The sequence below is a fragment of the Mytilus trossulus genome, chromosome 8, assembly GCF_036588685.1.
Source record: "Mytilus trossulus isolate FHL-02 chromosome 8, PNRI_Mtr1.1.1.hap1, whole genome shotgun sequence".
NCBI classification, from domain to species: Eukaryota; Metazoa; Mollusca; class Bivalvia; order Mytilida; family Mytilidae; genus Mytilus; species Mytilus trossulus.
The window spans coordinates 53,209,904-53,224,880 of NC_086380.1; the positions used below are offsets into that span (position 1 = coordinate 53,209,904).

Genomic DNA, 14,977 nt, shown 5'->3' on the forward strand with positions numbered 1-14,977 from the left:
AAAAATTTAAATGTTTACAAAAATCACGATATTTTTATTTTAAACTGAAAGCGTAAAGGTAAGTAGTCATTGCATTTTGTTATTATTATCATAATTGACTTAGTTTAAACATATTTGTTTATAGTGGATTGGGAAACAAGTTTTACAACTTATATTAATCCCTTTCCACTTTGCGGGTGCGAGTGCTGCCTTGTAGCGGCATTAGCCTACTCTTTTAAATTGACTTGGATGGAAAGTTTGTCTCATTGACATTCATATCATACCTTCTTACTTATATATTTTTTTAATATTTTCTAATATTATACGAAATCACAAATGAATAAGTCATGGTGACTGGCAGCAAACATAACAGGAATACATGTATGTCGTGTTACCTTCAAACTAGTTTAAACCGGCCACATTTTGAATATGCCTGTCCAATGTCAAAAGCCTGTAATGCAGTGGCAATTATTTGTTGCTGTATATTATACTTGCATTTTCTTTTATTATTGTGAAAGAAATAAGGCGTTTATTTCCTGTTTGACTTGTTTTACATTTGTCGTTGAAGGACGTACGTTGACCTAAAGTTGTTAGTTTCTATATCATTTGGTCTTTCATTTGCAACTTTTTCACATTTTCTTATTTTTATATCCCACTTTAAGACAAAGATTATAAAAAATGACAACCGTATTCCATATATCTAGTTTTGTAAATGGTTGAAGCAAGTGAAAAAAATACTCATTGGTCAAGGGACATACGCTGTGAAAAATCATGATCACAGATTTAACTTGATCATACTTATACGTGCAAAAGCATCTAAAAAATAATAAAAAGCCAATAATTGAGAAACATAAATCGGGAACATTGTATTATCATTACAGGCGATTTTTTACCAGAAATCATGAAATTAACCATCGAAGTGACGTGAGAAAGCTGTCGATGATTATACGACTCAATATAAACACAAGTATACATTTTGTAGATAACAAACACGAGGACTGATCGTATAGTGACAATTTTTCTAAGTCTGTTTCATTCTATGTCATAAATTTTTAACTTGTATGATTTTTAAATGAAAGTTTTTTTTTCTCTGTTGCTTGATGATTTCTAATGTCTAGCTAAGGGTCAAACTAAAAGTTGCATAAAACGGATTGAACTACGTTTATAAAAACAATATTGACTTGGAAGCCATAAATACTTGAGCCATATTTTGAGCTTATTTTCACAAAATTTAACTTTACTGGCCAATTATATCGGAATAATGAGTGTGCTTATATAAATGTATGATACAAAAACTTTTTTTTTTTGGTTTAAATCGTAGAGTTTGCCTTTCTAAGGAAAAGAGTATAACATTTTTATTTATAATACATACAACTGCATTCATACACTGTTACAGTTATACGGTTGACTACAGAATAATAACATTCTTAATTTAGATCGGGTATTCCCAACGTTGGTTCCTCGACTCGCGGAAAGAGACAAATTAATAGCGCGAGACGGTTGCAAGAACAAAAACTGTGTCAAATTAGGCTATGCATAGTCATCCATGTATACGTAGGTGTACTGTTTTGTTGCTTTATTAAACTTTATTAAATAACTTTTACTTAAATTACTGTATTAAATTGTGTGGTGTCTATTACTACATTTATGTTGTGTAAATACCCACAACTTTTTAACAGGTAAGGCTGAGGATAACAACAGTTTCACCAAATGAGGTAAAGTAACTTTATTAAACTTAGCTGCAATTCTTATTTCTTGTGAATATTTTCTTTCAAGATTTAGGTGCTGAGAAAATGATAAGTGAGAAAGAGTCTCCGAGTATGTGTATATCTTGCTCAATAAACATATTGAATAACAATTGGTGGACTTCGGCTGTTGTTTGCTCTTTGGTCTGGTTGTTGTGTGTTTGACACATTCCCCATCTCCATTCTCAATTTTACGTATTAAAAAACATACGATATGGAAAAAAGTGGTGATTTAAAAAAAGAGTAAAACAGATATATCACTTGACCATTGGTAAACCCGCTGCATTTGTAATGACCTGTACTTAGTCAGGAACCTGTCGTTTAGTGGTTGTCGTTTGTCAGTCGTGTTTTATAAGACTGTTTCTTGATTTTATACAGATTAGTCCAATATTGTGCTACCTAATGCGGTACAACCAGACTTATACTAATATTTTTAATAATTTGTTATTTATTTTGCAACTTGTAAACTATTACATAAATTTTATAATTTAACTTAAATCTACTGATCAAAATTAAAAAGTGGATAGTTCATACATGTATTTCAAAATGCACGTGTATCACTGCCACATTTTATAGTCGGTAGCATCGGCAGTAGTTGTATACTACTTTTAAATGTTTGTTTCTATTATACCATTGATGCAATATCCATATATTTATTGTTATACACATTAAATAGAGTCTATTCAATTATAAATTAGACCTTTTTTATAGACACTTTTGGCTGGTTGAATACTTGTTTGAAATTGTATATAAAAAGAAGATGTGGTATGATTGCCAATGAGACAACTGCCAAAAAGAGACACAGACATTAACAACTAAAGGTCACCGTACGGCCTTCAACAATGAGCAAACCCTATACCGCATAGTCAGCTATAAAAGGCTCCGAAAAAATCAATGTAAAACAATTCAAACAAAAAAACTAACGGCCTTATTTATATAAAAAAAAAATTATGAAATCTACGTTGCCTTCAAGATTTTAATTGGTTATATTTGTCGTTAATTTGCTACCTCTCATTGTCGTCGTTAAGCCAACATCTACTTTAGCCAATAATAAACAATTGGAAAGAATGAACACAAAACTGTCATTTGCAAAGATCAAGTACAAAGATCGAATTATCAATTATTCTATTTTTAGACTTTCCTATAACTTTATTTTACACATATTTGGTATAGGTACATTAACATGCATGTACGGGGCGAAGGGTACACATTAGACTGCTAAATATTGTCTTAAAATTGAAAATAGTTTTTGTATACCATCACGTCGATTCCTTCTTGTTGAATAACGTTGAATGCAATTGTTCATTGCTACATCAAATAGACGGTGTACCGAATAGAAAAAAAAACATCTACTTATTTTATCTATTATACCAATAAACTATAAACAAATTCATTGGAAAGTACATTTCTTGTTATTGAACAAATTAAGTATTCAAAAACATAATGAGGGAAAATATATAAATAAAAAACTGAAATGAATATAACATCATTGAGATGGGAGCGTTCTCATTGGCCCTTTTATAAATAACCTGGGATCATGTGTTCAAATATACATTATTTGAATCTTATATTATGTGCATATGTTGTTCTTATTGAGCTATAACCTTTGCATAATGAAGAAAGGCATTCCAAAGTGTTTGATAAAAGATCCCCGTCGATGAAAGGTTGCTTAACTTCAATATGTTTTATTAAGATTAATAAAAATCACCAATATATATATAATGTTTTTTTTGTTTGCATACTATAAAACCATAACATGTTCATTTGTATATGGGTAAATGATTTTTGTGACATAAATTATGGCAAGCCGTTGTGGAATTTATTCCCTATTTATCAATATTGATAAATTATTTATAAATGATTGTGAACACGTTTTAAAGCTTGGTAATGCAGTGGAAACATTGCCAAAATATTATAATTTAAAGAAGGTTAAACAATAAGTTTAGAAAACAAACCGTTAAAGTATGCTTCAACGATATTTTCTTTCATAAGAAAGTACATGGCTATATAATAAAAAAAAATGGAATTGAAATTGAATTTTAAAAGGGTAAAAGATAAGTTACGATTTCTCATATGGTATGTATATGAAAGCGATCGATTCAACATCAATATCCAACCTGTCATCCGCAGTCAGTTTGATATTCAGATATTCTCAGTCCGACTGTCAGGAGTTAGTTTGATATTAAGATCTCAGTCCGACTGTCAGTACAAGTAATTGTAATTTCTCGTTGTCTTCGAATCTTAACCCTTTAAAAAATCAGATATTTCCAATTCAAAAGCCTCTTAGCGTTGGTTTATGTCTGTCAAGTTTGTTTGACGTTAACTGTTTTAAATGAGGTCGCAAGGTTTTTATTATTCTTCTGATTATTTTTTCTTCTTCTTGGTCTTCTTCTTCTGCGTCTGGGATGCTTTTTTGTCTTACAACATTTTGAATGGATTTTCGGCCAATGATGTTGTACAGTAATGGGGGTTTAAAAACTATCCCTGTGTGACCGAACACTTATTCTTATAGGAGTTATCTCCATGTGTCCCCTTTTTCTTGTTATCGCTATATTTCTACAACCGTTAAAGATTTTAGCAAACTGTTTTCACCAAATTGTTCGTCTACTCTTAAGAATGATTTGGTTGGTTTTGACTTGAGTGAACAGAAGACCATGGGGAGTTGTTTCCCTTTGAAAATTTAAGATAGGCGATTTGTTGGAAAATTTCATACGTTATAAGTCGTAGGGCCTACAGTATTTAGGTATAAAGCCCTGGATGCATTTGAAGGAAATTGAGGTCAAGGTCATGTAATAAATTTGAAATTTTGCTTGTTATTGTTATTCCAAAGAAACTGTGACAGTAAACGAAATGATGTGTTTCCCAAATAACTGTTTACAAAAAGCGCAACTTCAACCTATTTAAGTTGAGGAGTTTTGGTAAACCCTTATAGGAGTTTTCTCCACTTTTGTATTTGAAATCTTGGGGTCTTTTGATTTCAGATCACTGACCTTTTACCTCAAAATTGAGGTCAAGGTCAAAGGTCAATTTGACATTCTAGATTTTAAACTTTGCTAAAAATTCTTTCTGGTTCATTATAAAACAATTAAGTCTTCTGCATAAACCTATTCATCTTTTTTTATATATCAGTTTGATTTACCACATTTCATCAACACGGAGTGACATTTTTGACATCGTTTTTTAAATATCATTCTTATTATCGAGATGAAAAGACCTTCAATTGTTCTCGAGGAATTGGTTTTTAATTTTCCTTTGAAATTATTTCATATTTGTCATATCGGAGCCTACTTTGTCAGACAATAAGGTATATATTTTTTTAAATCGACAAAAGGCCGTATGCTTTTCTACATCACCTAATCCTTATTTAATGTATACTGTCAAAATTTATAACATATATAAGCTTGTTTCGAAACAGACAATAAATAAATCAGATTATACGAAAAGTACAAAGCAAAGTAGAAAATCCCAATTATTGTCCTTTTCTTTTGTAGGAAACAGTTTTAGCCTTAAGTTGCGTTAAATTAACAGTGGATATGTTTCTGATATTGACGTTTCTGATTGGATTATTTACATGTTCCACTGTAACTGCAGTTGACAGTATAGATGGCGCTTTATTAGCAGCTGAACTGAGAAAAGTCAAAGAGGGGATTGGTGTAAACTATTTACAGGTAAGACGCGTTGTCTTAAAAAGGTAAAAAGGGATATTGGTGTAAACTATTTATCCGTTCTCCTAGAAAGGTAAAAAAGGGGAATCGGTGTAAACTATTTACAAGTAAAGACGCGTTGTCTCGGAAAGGTAAAAAAGGATATTGGTGTAAACTATTTATCCGCTCTCTAAGAAAGGTCAAAGAGGGGATTGGTGTAAACTATTTACAAGTAAAGATGCGTTGTCTTAGAAAGGTAAAAGGGATATTGGTGTAAACTATTTACCCGCTCTCTAAGAAAGGTCAAAGAGGGGATTGGTGTAAACTATTTACAAGTAAAGACGCGTGGTCTTAGAAATGTAAAAAGAGATATTGCTGTAAACTATTTACCCGCTCTCCTAGAAAGGTGAAAAAAAGGGATCGGTGTAAACTATTTACAAGTAAAGACGCGTTGTCTTAGAAAGGTAAACGGGATATTGGTGTAAACTATTTACCCGCTCCCTAATAAAGGTCAAAGAGGGGATTGGTGTAAACTATTTACAAGTAAAGACGCGTGGTCTTAGAAAGGTAAAAAGGGATATGGGTGTAAACTATTTACCCGCTCTCCTAGAAAGGTACAAAAAAGAGAATCGGTGTAAACTATTTACAAGAAAAGACGCGTGGTCTTAGAAAGGTAAAAAAGGAATATTGGTGTAAACTATTTACCCGTCCTGTTAGAAAGGTAAAAAGGGAGATTGATATAAACTATTAACAAGTAAAGACGCGTTGTCTTAGAAAGGTAAAAAAGGATATTGATGTAAACTATTTACCCGTTCTCCTAGAAAGGTTAAAAAGGTGATTGGTGTAAAATATATACAGGTAAAGACGCGTTGTCTTAGAAAGGTAAAAAGGGATATTGGTGTAAACTATTTACCCGTTTTCCTAGAAAGGTAAACAAATGGGATTGGTGTAAATTATTTACCCGTTCTCTTAGAAAGGTAGAAAAGGATATTGGTGTAAACAACATCAGAAATCACATCCTAGACATGTATGCCCAGTACACTTTCACACCTATTTTTGAATGGAATTCCAGTTGAATTATCAGAAAATCATGATTGTTGTTTTAACTTGCTTTGATGTAAATACTGCATATTTTTAGCTTGGTATGAGTAAAACATTGAAGATTTCAAATAAAAAACACAAAATTTAATTGTTATTTTAAAGGGGCACTAGCAACGACATATTATGCTTAGAAAGATTGATGGTGAATTATTGACTTACAACGCCAAAAAGACATTGCTAAATCTCACTGTAGTTAGAAACAATGTTGTCCTAGAAAGGAAAAAAGAATATTGGTGTAAACTATTTACCCGTTCTCTTAGAAAGGTTAAAAAGGATATTGGTGTAAACTATTTACCCGTTCTCTTAGAAAGGTAGAAAACGATATTGGTGTAAACTATTTACCCGTTCTCTTAGAAAGGTTAAAAAGGATATTGGTGTAAACTATTTACCCGTTCTCTTAGAAAGGTTAAAAAGGATATTGGTGTAAACTATTTACCCGTTCTCTTAGAAAGGTAGAAAAGGATATTGGTGTAAACTATTTACCCGTTCTCTTAGAAAGGTTAAAAAGGATATTGGTGTAAACTATTTACCCGTTCTCTTAGAAAGGTAGAAAAGGATATTGATGTAAACTATTTACCCGTTCTCTTAGAAAGGTTAAAAAGGATATTGGTGTAAACTATTTACCCGTTCTCTTAGAAAGGTAGAAAAGGATATTGATGTAAACTATTTACCCGTTCTCTTAGAAAGGTAGAAAAGGATATTGGTGTAAACTATTTACCTGTTCATTTAGAAAGGTAAAAAGGGATATTGATGTAAACTATTTACCCGTTCTCTTAGAAAGGTTAAAAAGGATATTGGTGTAAACTATTTACCCGTTCTCTTAGAAAGGTTAAAAAGGATATTGGTGTAAACTATTTACCTGTTCTTTTAGAAAGGTAAAAAGGGATATTGGTGTAAACTATTTACAGGTAACGACGCGTTGTCTTAAAAAGGTAAAAAGGGATATTGGTGTGAACTATTTACCCGTTCTCTTAGAAAGGTAAAAAGGGGTATTGGTGTAAACTATTAACAGGTAAAGACGCGTTGTCTTTGAAAGGTACAAAAGGATATTGGTGTAAACTATTTACCGGTTCTCTTAGAAAGTTCAACAAGGGTATTGGTGAAAATTATTTACCCGTTCTCTTAGAAAGGTAAAAAATGGATATTGATGTAAACTATTTACAGGTAAGGGATAACGTAGAGTCTGAGTAAGACCAAAGAGGGGATTTGTGTAAACTTTTTACAGGTAAGGGAAGACACATATGCACGGTCTAAAAAAGCTCATATATAGTATTGGTATAAAACATTTACCGATAAGGTCAAAAACATGATCTTTGAGAGGTCAAATAGGTTATTGGTGTTACCTATTTACAGGTAAGGGAAGACACATGGTTTATTTCTCCTTTCAAACAATTAAAACATTTCAAAATTCAAAATGTAAAGTTTTTAATGAAATATGTTAGATAATTCAAATAGGGAATGATTATTGACTGCAATTTAGATATAGTAAAACACAATGGACTTTACAGTAAAGACTTGCTAATTCAGCTGTTGTAATTGTCTTGTGTCATATATTAGTTTTTACTTATCTTTCTTCTGTTGGTATTTTCGTTGTTTTACAGTTTGTCCTTTGATGACCCTTTATAGCTTATACCCGGTGTAGGAATTTCTCATTATACAAGGTCGTAATGTGAACTAATTCAAAGTAGCTTACATTTACATTATTTCGCAATCGACATTCATACCACACACATATATTATACAGTCCTTTATCATGATTTGCTTCGTATATTGATGATCTTATAATGAACTGATTAGGCCAACACATTTTCAACTGTAATTGACCATCGTAACTGCAGGCTAAATCATGATTAGAGAAATGTTTAAACTTAATATTTGCCTCATCGTAGTTTTTAAAAAAGGATGGACATTTGGAAGATGAGTTTCCATTAAATTACACAAAAATCACAAGGGGTTATAAAAAGTCAGGAACAGTTATTTGAATTGTGAAATAGGCAAGACGTTACTCCTTTCACACAATAACGGTTTCTTATTGGCGAAAACAAAACGTTGTATAATGCAAACTTGATAAAATAATCATTCTTTTCATTTCAGGAGCAATTTAACAGTTTTCCATATGAAACAAAATCAGACACCGGAAACCAGTTGTTACAGCGGGTAAGAAGACTCTAAGAGTTAAAAACGGTTTCAAGAGCTTGATGAATTATCGATCGTGCAGATGGTATTGCTAACAATGTAATTGACCAGCATACCGCACGTACTTCCAAAATTGCATACATCATTGCATTTACAAACAATACCTTATTTAAGTTAAGATTGCAGCGATGCTTACATTACACATAAAATCTATATAAACGACACATTATTATGATGTCCTTATATATTACAATACGGTAGTCACTACCTTTTGTTCATTGTTGAATACCGTGTGTTGGTCTATAGCTATATATCATTGTCCTTGATATTTATATTTCTCCAATGCACCACGGTATTTACACATAATAAGACAGACTGGTATGGATACTATGTTTTATACACAATTCATGTTATACTCCGAAGTTTGATATTGATATTTCTGAGTTTCAATTTGGAAATGGGATATTTTGTTATCTTTCAATCCAAGGATGAACTATTTCCATACGGACATTCACATGAACTTACTTCGTATAAATCTTAGCGATATTGTCAATACACGGGTAGTGGTGATACATGTAATCAATCAATCTACCTTGACAATGACATCTATTATGTAACACTATATTTCATCACAGATTCAGTCTAGTCTCGATGTATCGTTAACACAATTGAACAGAGTATTGACCAATGTAAAAGATAAGATAGTGAGCGTTAATACGGATACTGATAGTTCTAGTCTTCCAAGATGTTGTGATATACCAGACGACCAGCTTACTTACATTCCAAAGTTCCAAACAAAGGTAAACATATGAATGATTTAAAGTAAAACTGGCAAAGCAAATTAACAAACAAAGACTTCTTCTCAACAAATCTTTCTCTCTCCAAGTGTTCACACAGCACGAAAAAGTTAAAACAATGAGAAACATTCTGAAACATAAAAAAGAAGATGTGGTATGATTGCCAATGAGACAACTATCCACAAAAGACCAAAATGACACAGACATTAACAACTAAAGATCACCGTTCGGCCTTCAACAACGAACAAAGCCCATACCGCATAGTCAGCTATAAAAGGTTCCGATATGACAATGTAAAACAATTCAAACGAGAAAACTAACGGCCTTGTTTATGTAAAAAAAATGAACGAAAAACAAATATGTAACACATAAACAAACATCAACCACTGAATTACAGGAATGTTTTCTCACCATTGTTATATTATTTAAGTATTGTGTTTGATACTTTCACTTTTTTGCCTAAAATCTATAAAAACATCTGTCAAAAATAAAATCTATTTTGTTCAATTTTTTTTATTCAAATTTTTTTTTTACAAAAATACTAAACTCCGGAGAAAATTCAAAACGGAAAGTCCCTAATAAAATGGCAAAATAAAAAGCTCAAACACATCAAACAAATGGATAACAACTGTCATTTTCCTCACTTGGTACAGGCATTTTCTGTAAAAAGTTTCTTTTTGAGATACAATCTTTTAAAATTTCAAAAGTTTTGGCAGTCAAAACACTGCATACACGGCTTTATACTGCAAATAGACTGATTAAAATGAAGGTGACTTTCAAAATTTAAAGAATTGTCTACAAGTTACAAATCAAATATCAATGCTGATAATGTCAGAAGCAAGCATCCATACACATATTTTTAGTCCACAATCATCATTAGGGTATCTAGTTAAAAAATGTGTCCGATAACCCCGCCGGCGAACCAAGACGGCCGACATTGCTTAAAATAGTATATAGGGTAAAATGCAGTTTTTGGCTCTTATCTTTGAAACCAAAGTATTTGGAACAAATCTGCTGTGATAAAATTGTTCAATAGGATAAGATCCATGTTCCCTGAAATTTTCAGACCGACGGGCACTTGTTGTGTGGTTGCTACCCCTGAATTGGTAGTTATAAGAACATTTTGCAGCTTTTGGTTACTATCTTGAATTTTATAATATAAAGTGATAAACTGAACACAGCAACACTGGACAGCAAAGTAAGAGCTAAAATTAAATCAACATGACAAAAGTGGTCAATTGACCCCATTAAGGAGTTCTTGCCTTTTATTATATTTATTATATTATATTGTAAATTTTTGTAAATTTTTACAAAATATTTTCCATTGTCACATTCTGGGCCAATTCTAATATCGATAGTTTTAATTAATTGTAAGCAGCAAGATTGTTTAGTAAAGTAAGATCTACAAACACATCACCAACACAATAACACAATTTTGTCATGAATCCATCTGTGTCCTTTGTTTAATATGCACATTTTTGTCATGAATCCATCTGTGTTCTTTGTTTAATATGCACATTAACCAAGGTGAGCGACACAGTCATTCTTCGCAACTCGGCCGATTCCGTACCTTCATCTTAAAGATGGAGAGAGGCGGAATCACCCGATGTTTACCGATTGACATTTTAGGTAGATGTCAGTACAGCGTGTGTAACGGCTTCACCTATTGTAATGGACAACTTAAAATATCCGACAGATCAAATCAGTGTAACCATGAAAAACAATTACGACTTAAACAAGAACGTTTTATGGCAGCATTACAGTACAACAGAAGGAGTATCTGTTATTTATCCTGCAACTAATTGGGAAAATTGTAAAAACTTTGATCCCAGATACACGTAAGTTTGAATATAATTGTTAAATCTGTAATTAAGTATCTCTAAATTACAAATTATATATCATTTTATGATTTTACTATGAGTAGTAACAGCAAAAAATACGTAGTTTACTAATGTTCAAATCAAGGTATAAAAACCCAAAATCCGAGGAAACTGTAAAACTCCAAAAATAGTTTGCGTTGCAATTTCTTTGAGGTCAATTAATATATTGACTGGACTAAAAGGATCCAGACCACTACAGGTACTATAGACAAGGTAAAATCACACGAAACATAAAGAAGGAAAGCTTTATAGAACTGCTAGCAATTTTTTTTAGAATAAATCAAAAGACGTGTGATATATCAGGATCCACTTATGACATGTTTATATTTTATATATAAAAGAAGAGATGTAATATGATGGCAATGAATCAATTACAAAATGACATGGATTTACTCAAACCACTACTATGTGTCATACATATGGAAGAGTTTTAATGGTATTATTTACTATTCCATCATGACAGGTCGTCCTATGCCTCAGCAGCTTCTCCCACAGACAAGGATGTTGTCCTCGTTATCGACACGAGTTCCTCCATGAAACAACCATCTGGTATTACAGCCAAAACAAAAATGGTCATTGTTAAAGAGGCAGCAAATAATGTCATCCAAACGCTTAAACCGAACGACAGAGTAAGTATACATATGTACATGGGTGTGAAACTAATGCGTCTATAGCATTAGGTATTTTATGAATCAACAACTTATGACCATGTCGTAGCTGTTGTTTGCACGTTTATGTTTTTTCTATTGTTTTCTTTTACTTAGTCGTTATTTGTCTGTAACGATATTTGATCATATATATTGGGTCAAGCGTTAAGTGCTCTGCTTAAATTTGAATTAGTTCAAAGTGTAGCAGACGTAAATGTATTAGTACTGTTCTAAAATAACTGTTCTGCATGACGAGATGCATAAATACATAGCTACTTCTAACCGTAGTCCATTTCATAGTCCGTTTCATTTTGTTCACTGCCGTGCAGTTGGCACTCTAACAAAAGTACTCATAGCAAAGTACACAATTTCAATTGTTATGTTCTTCCCTTTCGACTGGAGGTTTGTTTCGGGAAATTATTTCACAGTACCTGATATATTAAATTATGTAATATGCACGTCGAGATTGGCACAAAAAAAAAAATAAAAAGAGGACTAATCGAGTTATTGTATTAATACTATTGTCCTCTAAATTAATCAAAAAGAGGATTTCCACATTATCAGAGGGTTGAACAGAAAATGTAATTATCAAACATGTCTCTATTTCCCCAGTGACCAATACCAAATTATTGTTTTGGCGGACCTTTCTTTTATTGAAAAAAACAACCATATAACTTGTAAAGTTGTAAATAATTTTGTATGATTGGTTCTTTTCAATATGCCAGTGCTATCTCTTCATAATAATTAGATGAAAAACCTAAATAGCTATTTATTTTTAGTTTATTTGACTCTTGTGTTTGTGTTGTGATTTGTGTCATCAATTAATACACAAAATTACTAAAATATTAAACAGGTTGGACTGGTTTCATTTGATAAGGAGGCAAAAACACCATCGGTGCCGTCAACCAGTCATTCATGTTATGGAAACGAGTTAGCTTTTGCAACGAAGGAAAATACAGATGAATTGAAGCAGTATATCTTCACATTGAACACTGGTACTACAGGAGATTCAAACTATGAAAAGGCCCTGTTAGCGGCTTTCAATTACTTCCATTCTTCAAACAACACTTTAGACAACGACAACCGAGGTATGTTAATAAATCCTTGCCTCTAATAAATTTATTAATCTAATAAATTGAACTATTCGGATAAATTTCTTGATTCTGTTAAGTTTTAAAGTAGTATATGTAATTTAGGCTTTATTATTTTTATTCTATAGCAAAAATCGTCTTAATTTTAATTTCTTTTCGTTCAATCTCTCTCACACAGATTTAAATATTGTCCATACCGTGTAATTATATACTAAACGATTACGTTTCTTCTTGGTTGTGTAAGTCTTGATGTTTTATCTTAATACCTGTTCGTAAATTTAAGTATTTTAGAGATCAAAATACACAAAATACACAATCGTAAATATAAGCATTTTATACACATAATACACAAAGTACTGATCTGAGTCTCAATTGTGAACTTTGAAAGTAATATACATTTTTGGACATTATGATTTTATTTCAGTGAAAGTGATTTTATTCATAACTGATGGAAAATCAACATTGGGAGGAAATCCTGTTCAAGTAATAAGTGAAGAGAATGCCAAATTGCAGAACAAAATAGCAATCTTCACATATCTGATAGGACAAGGTTATTTATGTTTTATAATTTTTCCCTCCTCCACAGTTTTGGTTAAATTGTCTCATAATTTGTACTTAAGAAATATGTTCCCAGTTAAGATATACGAGATAAAAATTGAAATAGTTCATGATCGCAAGTGAAGTAAAATGCCGCTGTATTATTGTATGCGATGAACTGTTTTGTCTCGCATCACGATGCGGAGCTATTAGTTTCAGTCGACATACATGAATAAATTACTCATCACATGATAGATTCTGATTGGCTGCACTAAGATGAGGCTGAGAAACAGCAACAGCTATTGGCTTAAATGGGACAAAGAATTACAGACTGTTCTCGTCCAGGAAAAGAAGTCAAAGGCCGGAAAATTGACTTTGTGTATTTCAGTTTAGATCAATTGTTATTAATTCATGTACGTTTTATTATGCATATACTTCACAGATACATTCAATTTTGAAATATCAATTACTAATACGTGTTTTTTTGCTTTGTAATTCTGTAATTTGTACGATTTGATTTGCTAAACAATGTCCCTATACAATGTTTACACAAATGCATTATCTGTATTTTATAACAACTTCTGACAATCTAGGTACACCTTCAAAGATGTACACCTCAAGAGTCGTATCTAATTATAATTATTGTATTAATTTTCAACAAATAATTTAAAAAAAACAAGGCATTGGTGTCTAACGCGCATTCTAAAAGTACATTCATTTTGTATATAATAACATCTGACAATATAGGTACACATTCAGAGATGTACACCTAAAGAGTCATATCTATTTATAAATTTTGCTTATGTGCATTGTCTGTATGTCGATTTTTGTTTTGTCTGTTGGGATAGTTATTTGTTTTTTTATAATTATTAAGATTTAACACAATGCGAAAGATACCAGAGGGACATTCATAGTTATAAATCCAAAATAAAGTAACAACGCCATGGCAAAAAAAAACAACAAACAAACAAATAATGTTACACAAAACACATCACAAAAAACTAAAGATTACGAAACACGAACCACACCATAAACTAGGGATGATATCGGGTGGTCTGGAAGGATAAGCAAATCCTGTTCCACATGTGTCTCCATTGTTTTGTTCATGTGATGATATGTTAATTTCATATTCTATATCTAACAGATCTAGATGCACAACAACAATTAACAGGAATTGCTAATCAAGTTCTTGCAATTGGACCTAAGCCAGTGAGTATCGGAATATTTCGTTCATATGATCATTTCAGCAGTAAATGCAGACAATCATGAAAAAAGGCAACAGTAGTATACGACTGTTTAAAAGTAATAAATCGATTGGGAGAAAACAAACCCGGGTTATAAACTACAACCGAGGGAAGCACATCAACTATAAGAGGAAACTGCGAAATAACAGAACACAGAAGTGCAACAAAACACAAAC

At 31.9% G+C, this 14,977-nt stretch overlaps 1 protein-coding gene across 3 annotated transcripts in view; it reads left to right on the plus strand.

Moving 5' to 3' along the window:
* Positions 1-14,977, plus strand: part of LOC134681133 (VWFA and cache domain-containing protein 1-like) — a 19,331-nt gene continuing 4,354 nt past the window's right edge. For 2 of the 3 annotated variants that reach the window (XM_063540582.1, XM_063540584.1), the window contains exons 1-9: positions 1,601-1,694; positions 5,216-5,392; positions 8,564-8,626; positions 9,241-9,405; positions 11,032-11,240; positions 11,746-11,911; positions 12,783-13,017; positions 13,445-13,570; positions 14,702-14,766. In XM_063540582.1, coding sequence (XP_063396652.1) covers positions 5,258-5,392; positions 8,564-8,626; positions 9,241-9,405; positions 11,032-11,240; positions 11,746-11,911; positions 12,783-13,017; positions 13,445-13,570; positions 14,702-14,766 — 1,164 coding nt within the window. In that variant the 5' untranslated portion in view covers positions 1,601-1,694; positions 5,216-5,257. Of the gene's footprint in view, positions 59-1,600; positions 1,695-5,215; positions 5,393-8,563; positions 8,627-9,240; positions 9,406-11,031; positions 11,241-11,745; positions 11,912-12,782; positions 13,018-13,444; positions 13,571-14,701; positions 14,767-14,977 lie in introns of those variants that run through there. The other variant, XM_063540583.1, reaches the window with a different exon arrangement.